The sequence below is a fragment of the Syngnathus leptorhynchus genome, chromosome 11 (assembly GCF_054491065.1).
Source record: "Syngnathus leptorhynchus isolate UIUO chromosome 11, UIUO_Slep, whole genome shotgun sequence".
In the NCBI taxonomy this organism is placed as follows: Eukaryota; Metazoa; Chordata; class Actinopteri; order Syngnathiformes; family Syngnathidae; genus Syngnathus; species Syngnathus leptorhynchus.
The window spans coordinates 7,744,428-7,762,611 of record NC_141205.1 but is presented as its reverse complement, the minus strand read 5'-3'; the positions used below and the strand labels follow the sequence as shown (position 1 = coordinate 7,762,611).

The 18,184-nt window shown below is 38.0% G+C and overlaps 1 protein-coding gene across 2 annotated transcripts; it reads left to right on the top strand.

Annotated features, from left to right (window-relative positions):
• Positions 1–5,861: 5,861 nt before the first annotated feature.
• rad18 (RAD18 E3 ubiquitin protein ligase) lies at positions 5,862–17,219 on the top strand. 2 transcript variants are annotated; one of them, XM_085925134.1, is made up of 13 exons: positions 5,862–6,047; positions 6,423–6,501; positions 6,682–6,743; positions 7,229–7,299; positions 10,247–10,596; positions 11,148–11,247; positions 11,459–11,646; positions 11,792–11,862; positions 11,981–12,041; positions 13,411–13,536; positions 13,861–13,987; positions 14,551–14,592; positions 16,882–17,219. In XM_085925134.1, the coding sequence occupies exons 1-13, from the start codon at positions 5,997–5,999 to the stop codon at positions 16,979–16,981; spliced, it is 1,428 nt and encodes a 475-aa protein (XP_085781260.1). In that variant the 5' UTR covers positions 5,862–5,996; the 3' UTR covers positions 16,982–17,219. The 2 variants fall into 2 exon arrangements, with proteins under 2 accessions (XP_085781260.1, XP_085781261.1); XM_085925135.1 differs by lacking the exon at positions 14,551–14,592.
• The last annotated feature ends 965 nt before the right edge of the window (positions 17,220–18,184 follow it).

The window sequence follows — 18,184 nt, the reverse complement described above, 5'->3', positions numbered from 1 at the left end:
GCATATCTGTAGGAAGCTGCTGTAGTGAAGGGTTGCCATGGTGATGCAGATGGGGTGAGGGCTGCAGAGGCCTTCTTTATAACAATACACATGCATGAGCATCATGCATATGTATCTGCTTTTTACCTCAAGAACAACTAACAAAAATCTGCATCCATGGAGGCAGATTATGGACAATTGGATTTCCCTCAGTGCAGTTTGAATGCAACATTTGGATTGGTGAAGACATTCAGGCACACTTGGGGAGTTGAGGGACAAAAACACATTTGCGACAATGTGTTTGCATGTGCTGTAACGACAACTGTCCGGCATGTGCGACCAGAACGACAAGACACGACTAATGAATCCATTAATTGTTAGAATCCTCAAATATGTAAATATAGCAGGGATTTTTTTTTTCCTGAATGTTTTGATTTTGTACAGACTCAATTTCAAAGAGGGAGATTGTTGACATGAAGGGAACTCGAAAACGGCGGAGGAGTGGTTAGCACATCCGCCTCACAGTAATGAGATCGGGGTTCCAATCTGGGTTCTTTCTTTCCTGTGTGGAGTTTGTTAGAGATTTGTTACATCGAGAGAGACCCAAAAAAACTACAACATTGTAAAGAGGACCTACAGCACCACACTATCAATTAAATTCCAATTATTAACATCGGAATGATGCAACCTTTGTGAATTCAGCTCTAATTTGTTAAGAGTGTAATGACTTATCACTTATTATAGCAACTCCGGAGTCAAAGTCGTACTGCATGCTTTCTGTTGTAATGTTAGCACTATTGATTAAATGCTTCCATGATTGGCTTTGGCGGATAAAACCTTGACTCAAAACTATTTGCTTCTACCAGGGCACATATTAATCACTTAATTCACTTAGAGGAAAATGTACGATAGCCAAGCATGCAAACCAAGCACTTTCTCAATGCAAATTATTTGATTTCCTACCAAGTACTGCCAAAAATAGAGCATCCCCACCTTTCTCAAGTTATACTGAGCATTTGTTCTCCCTGCTGGTTGTCGCTGGTACTGTCTTGTCATCAGCAGTCCATTTTTGCGCAACCTGTAAAAAGATATACTATACTGTACTGTACTTTAGTTATGTGTGTCTTTATCAAACATGACTTTTGCACCTATAAAATTGTATGTACAAAATATGAGAATATTCAAAAGAGACCACAAAAAATACAGGAGAATCGTGTTTGTCAGTTTTATTTATACAGCTATGTGCAAATGGAGCTGGATGTCTAGAGTGCCTTTTGTGCACTGCATTGATTTTTTTTTTAAACTTTTGTATTACTTTTTTAATATTATTTGTCATATTTATTATGAATGTTACTTTTCTATGATTACCTTCAATTGCTCTTTTTGCAATAATTTGTCCAGGGTCATTATGAACTGTTTTTCCCGTGCTGAGTGAAAGTAAAAAAAAAAAAAAAATAGATTTAAAAACCACTATGCACCTAATCTACTGGTTAGCAAATTCAGTAGAGTTTTTCTCAGAATATTTATTGCATCTTGTTGTTTTTCCCGGTGACGTGTCTGTGCTGTGCCTGAGCCATAGATTCATCTTTTTTCTTCCTTCTCGAACAAATCAAACACTTTGCAGTATTGCTGGCTAACGCACGAATGAGGGTTCCTGCTTGTAGAGCTTAAAGGGCACTTGGTGCCCCTGTGTTTTCCCTACCTGTGATGTAAAAAGTCATTTTCTCTCGATTGCTGGTGCAGTAATACAATTAAAATAATAATAATAATACAAAACACTTCTGTTAGAGAGACAACTGTGCCTGTCTTGTGATGATGGAATGTGAGTTGTTGTCAATCTTCTCTTTAATTGTGTGTCTAGTGGTGAATGTCTGGTTAATTAGAAACCTGTGATATACCTTACCACTAAGAGGATGAAAAAAAATATGCATCCAAATAAAACTATTACTGCTCAATGGTCTTGTTTGGGGAATTATTTACTTCCAAATACAATGTACATTACAGTAATAAACATTTCCACACAAAAAACCCCCAATCAAAAACAGTACAGTGTATAAAATATATAGAAAATATTAAAGGTAGGCTACACATATGTATAAAAATTAAATATAAATCGATCACTAAAAATATTTTTTTGAATTTTGGATTGAGGTCTAGCATGCAGTTTTTGTTGTGGCCACAAGGTAGGGATCACACATCAATGTGATGTATAAAATTCTGCGAGGGTGTCTAGTTTAGTGAAAGCACCTGGAAAACAACAATCCAGTCAATGCTCAGAAATCGAAATCCTGCATAAATTACACGATTACATCGCTCTTAGAAATTGCCTTTAAAGTTCACTGGTTAGAGTGTCAGAGCATTAACAAAATCCAATTTGTTCCACCTGACAAAAACATGTTTAACAAACAACTTAGCTCTTCCAAGGAGCACAAATCTGCTGTTGTTTAGGAAGAAACTTCCACATTGAATGCATTGAATTAAGTGTTTGGGAAGCCTGAGGAAGACTATTTTTTGTTACTTTTTAATGATTCGTCAAAATGGTTGAACAAGGCCTTGCCGTTGGGTGTATTTGTCCCATAATTAAAACAAAAAATCAGCGCAAACAGAACAATAACGGATAATCAATTAGCGCAAGTCACAGTGGAACAAAATGATCGTAAATGTACTTCCTGCCTCTACCTTTACCTCCTTGACCTCATCAACATGGAGTTTCTCTTCAATTATGGGCCCCCTGGGGCCGACTGGTGAGCCGGGCGATCATTCATTTCCCTAATCACAATGAAATCGTGTAAACAAGTGGAAGTCATGTTTAATTTATATCATTTATTTCATTTCCTTGTGCATGTTTGCATGGTAAGTAGCGGCTTGTATTTTCAGGTGAATCCTATTAAGTGATAAACCGTGTAATGATGAAAACAACCCAGCATTTTGATAATAAAGAACTCAGTTAACATGATTGCACCATCTGTGGCTCTTAATTTGTACGTGACTCTAGAATTATGTATTATTTATATCATTCTCAAGGTGAAATGGAGAAGATTTGGATAGCATGTCTACTTCACAGTCAATGGCTTTTGGCACTTGCCTTCCCCTGCATTCAGTTTGGTCTCGCTCTTTTTGTTCATTTTCTCCACGTGCTCTAGCTTCTTCACATATTCTAAAAACTTGCATTGAGATTCGGTGAGGGTTCTAATTTTTCAATAGGGTGTGAAATTGACAATTGACATGCTGACCCAGCATCATGCTTAAAGTCAGCTAGGATGTGCTCCAGCTCACGTGTGACCCTAATAAAGATAAGTGAAACATTTTGCCCCCATGTTCAACAAGAAACTCCACAAACACGTTAAAAACAAATGATGACGATTTTAAAATATAGTCAAGCAGAATATTCCTTTATTATATATTTTGATGCCCACTGCAGCAGATGAATCTCGCATACATTCAAACGATGTATGCTAAAGGTCAGGGATGGATTTTACTTTGATGTATTTTCATTCGGAAAAAAAACTCTGCTCTTACTTGGAAGCAGGAGCCTGGTAATTGAAAAGTGTCACGACTTACTTGAATGGAAACAACCATCACACTTTCAAGGACTGAACATTTTGCAGCCCACCATCACCTATATAAATGTGTGTCCTCAATGTACAGATATTACAGGCACCTAGAGAACTGAAAAGGAATAGCACAAATTTCAAATTTTGACAATGAATATCTATATACTGTTTGGCTTGTTTTCAAATCATTCCCCATCGTAAAGGTCCCAAGATTCCTTGTTGTCATTTGGATCTTGCTAATGATGTTGAAGATCATGTAAACATAAGATGCAACAGACACAAAACACATGACAAAAGCATCATGATCTAATCAGCATATATGTAGTGCCGTACATAATGTTGTTTCATTCCAGATGCATGTTTGGCTTCATCTATCGGGACTCATTTGCTGCAGTTCCGGCCAAGCCTCATGCAGGTCACACCTGTGCACTGCATACAAATAATAAACATGGATCATGAAACTCACAAACAGCTTCATTAGGAGTCTCCTCATATGGACTGAGTGATTGGATTCACAATATGACATTCCATGTTGTTCATATGCACACCGACTTTACATTTTCAAAAGTATTTCACAGATAATCTAAGGTTGTCTGGATTTGGCTTCATGTGAGCGCTACGTTCCCCTGGGCGTAGGAAAGTTAATGAATTTGTTCCACTGATCCACGGTGTGCCGCTAGAACTTGCTCTGAGCGCACATGTAAGTGGAAACACATTGTTTGCCCCCGCGTAGGCTTTTTATTTCAACAATGCACAAAGCTGCAAGAAATCACCAGTTAAGTGGATGTTTGATGTATTTCTTATGTGGAATGCTTGATACCATTCACATCAAAGTGCTGCTACACATGACTGGCTTTAGCTAAGTGCAGCCGAACAGGACGTTTTCCCGGAAGCCGGCTTCATTTTTTGAGATGACACTGTCTGTGGCTGTCTGTGAAATCTCTTTGTTTGTGCTGATTGATACTTTTATTGAAAACTATGAGACAAATAACAAACAACAAAAAATATTTAATGATATGTTTAGTCTGATCAAATTGACATTAGTTCTGGAATGAAATACACCTGTCGGATGGGTGGATGGATGGATGGATGGATGGTCATGACTATGATTGTACTGTAATGCATTCAGTAAATGTTATTTTGTCATTTCTATTTATTATATTAGCTTTACGTATGTTTTATTCTACAAAAGTGTGCCTTAATCATGTGTTGCTTTTGTTTTTAAAAAAAAAAGCCCAACTGGTATGAACCTTTTTCAAGTTACACTTATTAAAATGCAGACAAAAGTAAAGGAAAATATGCTGCTTATTATTTGTGGCTTGAATTAATTACGCACACAAACAAAGGGGAAATTGGCTGATTCTTGAGATGAATTAAAAACTAATGCTTCCCTTCATGATTTGACAAACTATTTGAATGTGATTTGACTGCATATTTCACATTATTTCTATTTTGATTGAAGTTCAATGCAATACACCAACTCATTTTCCATTGATCTAATCCAATGTCTGGCAAGGCTGGCAATTAATTTGGAACCTCATCGCAACTTGCCTCGACATCCTTTTATTTCTGCTGTATAAAATCAATGTTATTTTTGGAGCTGAAGTTGTCCAAGGGGATTCTTTTTTGTCTTTTATTTCCCACAATTATGGTAACGCAGCTTTCACTTGTCTGCCGCCTTTTCTACCTTTGAGATACTCAAAACAACACTCTCTCCTCAATTATTTACTGACGACGCAGCATCAGGAGCCACTGGGGGTTTAGTACAGATTCAGTAAATTGCTCCAGAAAACTTCAACAATGACACAGTACTTAACAAGAAACAGTTTGTTTGTTTTGTTTGTTTGGTGCAGCTGTAAAAGACTCAACAACCACTTCTATGTATCCAATGGCTGTAGAAATCTGAACAATACCACAAGAAATAACCCACAGAACACATAAAATCACTTTCAAGTACTAATTACCCAATAATAATAATAATAATAATAATAATAATAATAATAATAATAATAATATATATTTTTTCCAGGTGTTGACTCAATCACAGCTTAACTGTTCTGTTTGTCTCATTTATTAATTGTTCATTGTAACTCAAGAATTGTTCATTTAAAGGTCACATGGTCACCGAGCTCAAATGTTTACCCAACCCCGACTTTATAAATATAGTTTTTACGCAAATAATTAAGTTTTGTTTTGATTCACTATTTTATTACATATAACACCGTTATATGAATTTGCAATTCACTGCATGCTCATACCTTGATCTAACCCTAACCCTAACCCTAACCCTAACCCTAACCCTAACCCTAATATTTCGCTCTCATAGAGTCGCGGTTCAGACACATTGACTTAGCGGAAGTTGTCAAATGACGTAGTCGGATTTTTGCTTTCGAGCGGGACAAGTTGTTGCAAAAACGATCAAAAGTCCGAGATACGGTGCAGCGGTAGTTAGATTGATGCAATATGGCCTTTCAAACGGAAAATGATCTCCCACCGTGTGTGGTGGCTTTGAAAGTAAGTTTGAGCTGCTGTCACGCAAAGGCGTATGTGTGTGTGGTTTGTTTTGCTAGCTTGTTGGCTAATTTGTGAGTTGTCACAGAAGCTAACGACGCACCCAAAGATTATTTGACATAAGGTGCACAAGATATGTACTGCCAAGCTTTTCTGGCGTTGTATTTGCAATCTCCAATTAAGTCAAAGTAAGAAACGTAACACAATTGTGATGCAGTCTGTTTGTCCCTCCATACAACTAATTGTAATAATAATGATCCGAACCATGTTTTTTTTTTTTTTTTTTTTTTTTACCTGCCAAATCATATCTTTGCAGGTTATAACAGATGAGTAACTAACACCTGACTTTTTTTTTTTTATGTTTCCCACTTTTGACAGAACGTTGACGCTCTAATGCGATGTCCTATTTGTTTTGATTTTCTCAACACTTCAATGATGACCAAATGCTCTCACAATTGTAAGTGCGGCAGTTGTGCAAATGGATTGTTTTGATTTAACTGGTGAACTTTTTTTTTTTACAATATGAGTTTGAAACTTTCATAACTTTCTGAGTCTGTATCAAAAAAAGCAATCATGAAATGACTTGGAGAAGGATTATAATTATTTGTGGTTGAATTGTCTGTGTTTCATTTGACAGTTTGCTCCCTGTGCATCCGCAAATTCTTTTCTTATAAGCTTCACTGTCCAGTTTGCAATACGGTAAGTTTGAAGCGTTGCATAAAGTTGATTTTCAATAATCTCATTCATCAATTTGAAATTTAATTCCTCCCTTAGAAAAGAAAAAATAACTAAGTCAAGGAAATGTGATCTCATATTGAAAAACTTTCCAATTATTATTTATTATCTGTTCTGTTTGTTTTGTCCCTGCCCAATTTTGAAAGTACAGTATTCCCTTCAAAGTGCATCACCACCTATTTTTTTATATTTCCACAAAAAATATGCCTTAAAGAATATTTTCAAACCACTTCACATAATCCTTGAGCTCAATGAAAGTAATTGTGTACGTTTGACTTTTCTGTGTGATGTCACCACACAAGTGCCACAATAATAACGAGGCCTTGGCTGATATAAACCTTTTGAGGCTGATTCACTGTCTGAATTGAATTTGTTTCTTGACTGGGCTTGTAACATAATTTATCTGTAACTGTCTTCTGTTATTTAACGGTTATTTCTTCTTCTACTAGCAAGCAACGGAACAAGATCTACGAAACAACCGTTTACTGGACGAATTGGTTGTAAACTTTCAAGCTGCAAGGTAAGCAAACTTGAGATCCAACAAAATTTGTTGGCGTTATTCCGATGTGATGACGCTTAAACTAGAAGTCAGTCAAAAGTGATGATGCAGTGGAGGGCAATTCATTTTACAAATGGGCGATGTAAGAAACTGAAAAGGTTGTTAAGGTCTTCTGAGGTCTGCTGTGTGAAGTTCAACATCTGAAACTTCTTATTTGTGATGCCATTTATGGCCACACTCTATCCTTTGCTCTATCCTAAATTTAGTATTCTCATTAAGTAACAATATATTTGCAGCTCTTGTCGTGTGCTATCTGTGTTAGAGGACTGAACAGACCTCGTAATTTACCCCAATTACTGTCGCAATCAATGTATGAAACTGGATTACAAAGTTTTCCTGTTAGTTTGTAACTCATTAAAAAAGCAGGCACATGATATTGTGCTACTAATTTGTCAGTATTAAAACATTAACCAGCCATTTGTGGTGACGCCAGAATGATCGATTGTCTGTGTGCTGACAATATTATTAACGTCATAATTTAACGAGGTTGTTATTGCCGGCCAACGTTTGCTGTTCTTCTTTTCTAAAGTGGCATCTTTTTCTTTAACTGAATCTTTATTTGCAACATTAATCCAGTTGTGACATAAACTACCCAATCTCCCGACTCCTGGCTTCCACATCATTAGTCATTTGCATTTGAGAAAGTGTAAAAAAACACAAACAGGTATTGCAGTCGGGGAATTCATTTCAAAACAAAGGATTTAAGGCATATTCACTGGGGATTTTGTTTTCATTAGCTGAGGTTACGTAACGTTGTATGTTGTTGTTGTATATGCTGTGTAGCTTTGCGGCTCATGTTTGCTTTAAGGCCCCAATGTCAGCAGGCTGCTGCTCTCGAGGAAATTGACGAGTATTTTTTAAAGTAAGCTTTGACCCTGACCACACGGTTCGCTTCACTTTCTCCGTCTGCCTCAAGGTTGAATGCCCAAATTTAAAGTTTGACTTCAATATTCTGCGGTGAAAAGCAAAAACTTACTTTGACTTGGGAAGCAGTTTGGCTGTCTAGTATTAGCAAGTCAATAAGGTGGATGGTTTGTAAAAATCCATACATTTTATTAGGGCTGAAGCTAATGTTTTTTTTTTAAAAGTATGTTGATTATTTTGGTGATGAATCAGATACAATAAATTAAGTTTTAATGTCTGTTCTTGATTAAAAATTTAAACATGATTGCAAATTGCCAGTGCTGATAAAGCACAAACAAATCCATTGATACAGTTACTGGTTTGGTCTGTTGTCACAAATATGTTTTAAAGAAGCTCTCTGAACGATTATTCGATTATCAAAAATAAATAAATAATTTTAGGATGGATCACTTAATGGCGTTGTACCTCCAAAGTTAATTAATAAAAGCATTTCCTACAGTTGAAGCTGAGACATTAGAATTAAAAATAATTAATCAAAATCAGAATTCTGTCTCTCATTATTATTTTTTTTTTTCAACAAATACTCTTTTGACTGCCTGAATTTTGAATTTTTTCAGGAGTGTGAGTAGGACTAATTGGTACCCCTCGTAGTATGAGCTAATTGTGAACCCAGCCAGAAAAACACTTTTATGACATCCACATTGTCCGCATCTGTTCTGACAATGAGTATAATCTCTTTCATTAGTAGGCATCATTCTGAACAAACAAGTTAATAAACAAAACAAACCGCCTGAGGTTGCTTCATGACGTTGCATTTTTAATTTTATTTTTTTTTGTTACCACAAAATCATTGTTCTTCCATCAATCACCTCGGTGTTATCAAGACCGCGAAAAAGCTCTCACTTCAGAATGTTGACACCGAATGAACCACCGGGCTCGTGACGCAACTGCTCTTTTAATTTCCTGTCAGCTTGAGTGCCTGAAAATGTGTTTCTGTCAAGAGAAAAAGGTGCCAATCTCTATATGAGGTGATGCATTTTCAAATACACATGTGGTATTTATGCAACGTATTCTGGCAGCACGGTGGAATGTGGTCTTGCCATTTTTTGCATGTTCTTCTCAGACTTATGGTGATTTTGTAAACATGCGTATTAGATAAACAGAAGCCTCAAGTTAATATATTTTGCACTTTAGGGCTACCAAGTAGTTGAAATATTATTTACTACAGTGTCAGTATTGCACTGAAGTGTTTCTTTACTTTGTCCCAAATGGATGAATGTTCCTCATCTACTTCCTGCCACTGACTAATGAACTGTTGATAGAATCTGCTGCAAATCTGGTTATCTTCATCCGACTGGATATTTAAAGTGAGTCGAGACTGATTGCACTGTTGCAGAACCCCCCCCACCATCTCTCAGCTAAATGTGACACGTAGATAGGTCTCACTTCATTGAAGACATTGCAGCGGAACCTACAGATCATTTCCAAGTTTCAACTCGGATAATGTTAAGTGAATTCATGTCATACAAACATTTGTTTGACTTTTAAGCAAACTTTTGGGACCTTTGAATATCAGTTTCCACTGTACTCTGTTCCTCATAAAGAATTACATAATTTCCACTTTGTGAGTTTCTCCAATGTCTTGTTTGGAGTTTCGAGTGATGCCAAAAGGCACGTACACGTATACGTCCGATGCGTGTCAGTCAAGACTAATGGGCACAATGAGTTCAAATATAAAGTTTTAAATATAGCAAACGGAGCATTGCACACCTCATTGGTTCCATTTTATTGCCATGTAATGGCCCTGCTGCCATGTGTTTTTTTCATGGTCTGTTGAAAAGGAACACGATGGCTTGGTTGGCATTACGCTTAAAGGCCTCGACTCATTGACTAGAAAAGTTGAGCCGGATATATGATGTTTATGTAATCCTGTATTATTGTGCTTTTGTCAGAAGATCAGAGCTATCACAAAACTATCTTTTATATTCTCCTGTTTGGTTTCCTCATTGTAATTCCATCCACGGCGCTTTCTTCCTTTCTCCAGGCAGCAATTGTCACAAAGTTATTTTGACTCTCCACCAATATCCCGGAAGTACCCCGCATCAGTCGAATGCAAATCACCCACAGACAAAAAACAGAAGTTCAACAGTTCTACGGTGAGTCACTTTTTCCAAAAGAGGCCCAGAAAGACTCCTGTCAAAGTTGTCCAGACTGGACGGACGGGCTGTGCGGACGACATCGACCTTTGCTCAAGCAATGTAAAGGAAGAACCCGTTAATTTGAGGGAAGGCGCGCAACAGGAGGACACAAAATTGTACAACAACAACAACACAGAGGAAGAGATAGCGCATTCATCCTCATCACCACCAACAGATGTTAAGCCCGTAATGAAAGGTAAAGCTTATCTCCGGCACACAAGCTTGCCGCTTCTGATATTGTCAGTTATGTAACGCCGGGCACTCACAATCTGGTTATGCGCAAGACATTAGTAGTGTAGCGGTTCACATAGCTGCCATGAGATCAAGTCTTGAAATCGCTACTGCTGTGAACCTGAACAGGATAGATAATAGAAACTCTTGGCACACTTTTTTTTTTATTTGGCACAAAGAAGTGGAACTTGACACATTGCAAAGTCACCTTCTAAATTTGGCAATGCAAGATGTGCACATTGAAAGGAAAATTGGCTTTGATGGTATTATCATCAAAACCACTTTCCTTTTCAATGGTATTAAACTACTGTATTAAAAGATTTGGTTTTATCGTAAATTGTATCAGATTTATTGATGCATCTGTACAGATTTTTATTATAGTTATTATTAGTGAAATTGAAAACATGTCGTATTTACTTTTCAGATACTGTGCAAATGGCAACTGTTCTACTTCACTTTTAATTTTCATTTTTGGCTGGAATTTATGTCGAGTCCAATTAATGTTTCTTCTTTTAGTGGAGTGCCCTGTGTGCTCTGTAAGTGTGTCCCAGCCGTTCATCAACAAACATCTGGACATGTGTCTCGCAAGTGGAGAAAAAAAGGAAAGCTTAAGGAGGTAATTTCAACTAGAAAACACCATCAAAGTATTTGCTTCCGATGCTTTAGAAATACCAAAAACATGTTTTCATTGGTATTATTTTTATCAGACTATAGCTGTCAAATTAAAATAGCTCACAGTGAGGAATGATGGTATCGTAAATATAATTAGATTGTGACACGCATACAGCCTATTATGCTAACCAATTTCCAATGTTTGTCTGTCTCAGTTCGCTTGGCAAGACGAAGCGCCCGATGGCAAAGCTGGTGTACAACCTGCTTAGCATGCAAGAGTTGAAGCGGAGGCTCAAGGAATGTCACCTATCCGTCAAAGGATCCCGAGATCAGCTGATCAAAAGGCACAAGGAGTTTGTGCATATTTACAATGCGCAGTGTGACTCGCTCAAGCCTAAATCAGGTGAAGCACATCACGCCTTTCAAAGTGTAACTCCGCTTCTATTCTGGAGAAGATTAAGGGATTCTGAGAAGCGTAGCTGGATTTGCTTTCAAGCACGCTTGACGTGAGCATCATTAAGTTTATTAAACATGTCATTTTTCAACAGTTGAAGAAATAGTTAAAGAGGTGGAAGCCACGGAGAGAATTAAAGATCAACTACGTGATAAGGCCAAACCTGTGAGTTCATTGGTTAGAATGTTTGTCTTGTGAAATCTGTTGTGGACTCATTTCACTGCCAGTTTTTGTCATGATGTCACGTTTTGAAATATTAACAATGATGATTTCAAATGTGCAGGTTATGGTTATCTCAAAGAATCATTCTGAGGAGGAAATTGAGGAAGTTCACTCAACATATAGTAAGTGATTTTCTTGTTATTCGGTCATTGTTGGCAGTTCTGATGTCTGATCAATTGCATCCATTTCAACTGCATATGTGATTACTACAGCACACAAAGCAGCTTCTGCACTGCACAAGGAATCAAAACAAAATTCAAAGCCCACTAAATTGCCCGATGCCAAAGTTCAACAGACTGCTCATTACTGTAATTAATGGGATACAAAGTTGCAAGGTGTGTACGGCCAAATAAAACATCACAAATATTTGTGATAGAAAAAAAATAAAAAAATAAATTGGGCTTCTGTAAAATCAAGTACATTTTGGCTCCATTTCCTATAAATACATAAATAAATATATATACAAGAGTTGGATGGATGTATAAAACATTGACCTTTGCAAAACTGAACATTAGGATTGCTGTCTGATTAAAAAAAGAAAAAAAAAAAGTCCATACAGAAAGAAATTATTGGCAAAGATATATAGCATACTGGTTTCTGACCGGTCCATATAAAGCCTTTCCAATATATTTGACAGCCTTAAAAGCTTAATACAAAAAATAAAACCTGATACAAAAAAATACTTTTATGGGGGGCACTTTACATGGCGATCAATACGAGTAGTAGGCATTGAAATGGGTCAGGAAGATGTCTTCGATTGCAATAAAATGCAAAATTAGCAGTAGATCTTTATGCCTCTTCTGAACCAAGGAATAGCTTCTCCTTTGAAGCTCTCTGCAAAGAACACTCATTGTGCCGTCAGACGAGAAGGAAAAAATTGCAGGGGTTATCTCGATTGCTAAAGAAAAAAAAATAATACACCTTGGACCCATTCCTGCCTTGTAACTTCACACTACTTGCCCAAAATCAAACAAACTCAAGAAAAACCTGACCTGGGTCCATTATTTACCTTTGTCAAACACGGATCGCACCATTGGGGAATGTCTTCCCGCTAACCGTCATGTTGACAAGAACATCAGCTGAAAAAATCCTTTTGAAAATAATTGAAAAATGAATGTGACTCACAGAAGGATGCTTCTAATAATAGCTACACTGGCGTGATAACCTCTTGATTTATCACAGGAGGATGTGGGTGAGTCACAGCCAGCATAGCAGATAGGAAACTCTGCAAAGCGTTCGTGTGAGCTTGCAGCCTTTTGTCAAAACATCTCACTTATCATTTGCAGAATCAACAGCTGCTTATTCACCAATATCATCGGCTCTGGAAAGTGCAACGAGTGACAAAACAATCTGCGATACAGTGCCGATGTAAACCACAGCCATAATAATCAACATTTTGCTTCCAATGGCATGATTGACCTCGGGCGGCTTAGCAAGTGAACTCTACCACGCAAGTCCAAATGGCTTTCTCGTGCTTCATTATCTTCACAGGGAAGCAACACAGCAGCGACTTCTCTCGGCTGGTTGCTCAGGTTCGTGGTCGCCTGGATACAACCAGGCAGACTCGGATAAAGGAGGGGGCGGGAGGCGAAGATGCGGAGCAATCGCCTTCGGCAGGTATGAGGAGCCTTAAGGTATTCTCTTGCATTACAAAGGTTTTAAAGCTTCAGATAAAGGTCTCCACAAGTATTTGAAGGGTTTGGAACTTTCCCTTCTGTGACACATTGGCCATGTAATTGAGTTGGAAAGGGTGACAAATGCCACTGTGTTCACTTTTACAATTTGACTTATTTATCAAAGTTAGTCACAATTTCCTTTTCTAATGCTCATTTACAGTGGTGAAAGGTATTTCTTTAGATTTTATAACACGCTTAATATTATTTCAATAAAATGATAAGTCAGATACTGTGATTAAAAAAAATAATCATTTGTATTCTTCAGCTGAAGCTACAAAATCAAGGGATTCCTTGGAAATCAAAAGCGAGGAGAAAGAGGAAGAAATGGAGCTTTTTCCCAGAGACATTTTTCTTTCAAACAGCTCCACGTACAGTGATGTGTCAGAGAGCAGGTAAGCCTTCCATGAGGTTACATTTGACCCCGAAAAAAAAACCCTCCCTTAAAGCCTGAATTTTAAACTTGTGATCCACCTGAGGACATCGCTGGCTGTCCGCACTATGAGAGATGTGTGGCATGGCTGGCAGAATGCTTGGTGGATTTTTTTGCACCCAAGTGCAAAACCACAAATTGACTGCAAAAGATGTCTGCCCTCTTTTGCGGGTGCTGATGTATGCTGTAATTCATAAGAGCTGGCGAGGATTTGATAGAAGTCTTTCAAATGCAAGTCGTGGTCGGAAAATAATATTTGCGCATAACTTGCATTTCCTCATCTTTCTTGAAAATGCCCAAAATCACTTCATCACAGCAGCAGGGAAGCGTTTCACGTCGTGTGTAGATAGTATGACGTTTACCTTTATAAGTTTGAGTGTGAAAGTCTGGCACCAATTTAGATTCAGTGCAGTCCAATCCACAAACTTTATGAAAGCCTTGTGTTGCCACAGTAACTCCACATTATCAGTAAAATTAACTGTTTTTCTCATTCTTCCATTCTTTCCTACCCCCCCCTACCTTCAGTTCACTTTCAGACATCTGTGCACCAGAACCTTCCATAGATGAGTAAGTCTTTTCCACCCTAAAATAAATCAATCTAATCTAGTTGTCATTGTTTCCGTTTTTCTTCATAATACTTAGATTTATTCTGAGTTATGACTTCAAGCATGCATCAAACACTTGCTAGAAAAAAAAAATTGCACACTGCTACTAACTCTAATCCAAAGTATTTTACATTTTTCTTGAAAAAAAAAAAATGTTTTCCAAAGATGTCCGTTTACATGCATGCATATGTGCCAAAGACTCTCTCACTTGTATTAACAACCCAGGCTAAACTCAGCTAGCCCATAATATGCAAAAAATCATTATGAAGAACTAAAATTCTGAATTTCTTTTCACAATTGTGTTGCATTTACTCAATGTAAAATTGTGTCAAAATCGGATTTGAATTTAGTTCCTGAGGAAACGTGCATATAAAATTGACACCTTCTCACAATTGGTTAGGCTTCAAGCTTCTGTTTTTAAGCTAAACATTCAAAATAATAAATTCAGACTAAGTGGAGACTTGGGTGTGGAGGAGGCATGTCATTTCCAAGGAAGGAAGCCGGAAAGAAAAGGGCTTAATCTCCACATTTCAGATTGTCGTGGTTGGCGCTCAAGCGTTGCATACCGGCCCGTTGCCCGTTCGTTAACCCACTCCGTCATCTTTCCAGCTTCCACTCGCCACGTGGACTTGTGACCCAAATTCCAGTGCTGGAATGCTATTCTTCCTGCCAATAAAGTCAGGGTAAAGAGACATGGGACACCTTGTCATAGGCTGTGAGCTGATCTCAATCTTTACCCCTCCCTTGTGAGTTTTAAGAGGTTCCACATGTGGCCTTTGCAACTCATTGGCGGTTGTCTCACAGACGTGTTACCTAGGCGAGGTGTTGTCAGGCGGTCCACTAATACTGCTGGAAACTTTGACCATAAAAATTGCTTTACCTTATATCGGCAAATACTTTAGTGGCATCCGCTGGGGTAGCTGCAGTGTCTCAATTAATTGCATTATCCACAAACAATTAGACTCCTCCCCCTTTTTTGTGGCACACTTCAGTACACCATACCATGATTTTGTTGATTTTATTTTATTTTTTCCCCCACCGTTGGATATTTATCCGTTAGCACAAACGTCTTCAAATCCTTACCGAGAGTTCTAGAAAGGTGTTTTGAATTTCTCCAATACTCCAGTATGTCCTATTTTTGCTCAGCATGATGACATAAATGAGTCCAATTGAGTTGAATTGGCCCCATTTAAAAAAAAATCAAGATGACATTTCACCACTTGCGTGAAAATAATTGAGACATTGTTTCTGTAGGTCAAATTTGTATTTTTCCCTCCCTGTCGCCGAAAGGATGGGAATTATTGGAAGACATATGTGTGAAGGAATCAGTCATCGTCATTCACTTAGCTGGCATACATTTCTTATCTCTGCAGGGCGGTTTTAAACCACACGAGGAACCAGTTAAATTGTAATGAATTTGCTGTTGACGAAATTGGAAGGCTGTTAGTAGAGATAGATGGCAATAATTTTCGGTCGCCCCAGCAGCATTTTAATCAAGCTCAGATTCACTTGGATTGAATAGGTGCAGAGTTTCTGCTTAATTTAAGCCGTTTCATGTCAGTGGATTTGTAAAGTCTCGGTTAATTGATAGTCGACTACATTTATCACTAATCTCATTTAATCTTTCTATTCAAAGAAATATACGATTATAGATTTGAACCATAGCAATAAGAATTAAATAGACTGCAAAGACTTAAACAGAATGTGCATCGTGATTAATTAATTGCGGGTCTTTTTATTGTGAGAAACTTAGCCACTGGGTGTCAGCATATTATAGTTCTAAACCTATTTTGCATTACTATTGTAAGTGAGTTGGTAAGCTTGCTGTAATTGTTTTTCTTGCAAAGGACAAATACTATATAGATATGTCGCATAGTATTGTTATATTGTTTGTTTACATGTGTTGCTCCACCTTTTGTGTTAAAATAGCTGTTGCTATTTGTTAGCTTTTCCCTTCATGTGATAGCATTAAGCCGTCAGTGTTTTAAATGACGTTTAGTTGGAACATAACATCAACTGTGACGTTTATTATATACACCGGCCCATTATATTGCATATAACGTAGTAAATGCCAACGTTTGAATGTTTATTGCAGAGTCGTGTCATTAAAGGCCCTTTTTTGTTTACCTCAGAACAGTTAAGCATCTGTTTACGCTCCAATAAAACTGTCGTGTTCGGGTGGTCTTTTAGGAGAGATGTTGCATATTTCCCAATACCCAATTTGAAATTGACCAAATGTTCTTCTCAACAGTGTCACAAAGTTGACGTCTGTCAAAAGGCGGACGTCTTGCACACAGGAAAACATGGCTGCTTCATCGACCGCTTCGGAGAAACGGCGCCGTAAAACGTGACCAGGGATTTATCCAAGATAGAGGACTAAAAGGCTGAACACGTATGAGACCAAACTTGATGCATCATCAAGAGCATGTTTGGTCGACGCTTTTTGAACTTTATGTGATTTGTGTGGTTACATTTGTTACCTTGCAATCCACTGTACATATGTCTAAGTGACCATTTTTCAAAATTCAGAACTGTCTCTACGATAGATTTGAGTCCAAATGTAAATAAAATGTAAATAAAGGAACTGTTATTGATCCAATTTCACTTTAGTGAGCAATTTTATTTCAAAACTGTCATAGAAATAAATACATAGATGGAGTTTTGTCTTATGAGAGTTCACTCACTCAATTTTGATTTTATCCTCTGATGGAAAAAATGACTGAGGTCGCTGTAATTCAATTAATCCAATGCTGATGGGAAGCCAAGGTCAAAGCAAGTGTGTCCCCACTTGCGGTGGGGATGTGGTGTTTATGTAGATGTGAATGAGGGACAGGACGAGAGAACTTAATCTTGATTGAAACCAGAGTTTGCCTGGAGCCTGGACAAAAAAGCATCGCTCCAGACTCTTATCGCTCCCATCGGGCCGAGCGGAGACAAGCCGACGGACAAAAGCCCGACTCGTATCTACGCTGCTCATTACACCTCCTCTGATCTTGTCTCCTTTGACTTCTCCTGAGTAGCGAATGGCTGTTTACCTTAGCACGAGTTGTACTCTCGTTTGGAACAGCACCCGGGGTCCTGAGGGGCTCCCGATTGTGATGTTTCAAAGAGACGCGACATCAAGACCTAACAATTCCATCCACATAATGGTCTCGACCTGGAACTGTGGATAGGAAGCGTGGCCATTGTGTGGCCCGGCTGAAGGATCATAAACCTCATAACTATGTGAGAATTATATGTCGCGTCTCTCTCAAATACCCTGCACAGTTGTGATGGCCATTTATTTATTTTTTTAACTCCTCACCATGCCCTCCTTTAGATGCCTCATAACAAAGAAGTAAATTCACAGTCACGGTCCGGCCTCATTGTCTTTAACGATGCTGAATTCACCTTGCCGACAGCGATCATCATGACAGGTCAAGTGGTATTAACTTAATCCTGTCACAACACAAGAAAATGTCTTCTCGCGTGAAAGTAATTAAAGCAAAGAACGTGATGGAGATTAATTGTTTGATGACGAAACCGCTTAAAATAGAGGATGTGGTATTCCTGGA

What these genes read in the sequence shown, in the direction of transcription:
- rad18 (XM_085925134.1), top strand. Translation starts at nt 5,997, where the DNA reads ATGGCCTTTCAAACGGAAAATGATCTCCCACCGTGTGTGGTGGCTTTG. An exon ending in ACTGTCCAGTTTGCAATACG is followed by an intron (nt 6,744 to 7,228) that starts GTAAGTTTGAAG and finishes TTCTTCTACTAG; the next exon opens with CAAGCAACGGAACAAGATCT. An exon ending in AAAAAGGAAAGCTTAAGGAG is followed by an intron (nt 11,248 to 11,458) that starts GTAATTTCAACT and finishes TGTCTGTCTCAG; the next exon opens with TTCGCTTGGCAAGACGAAGC.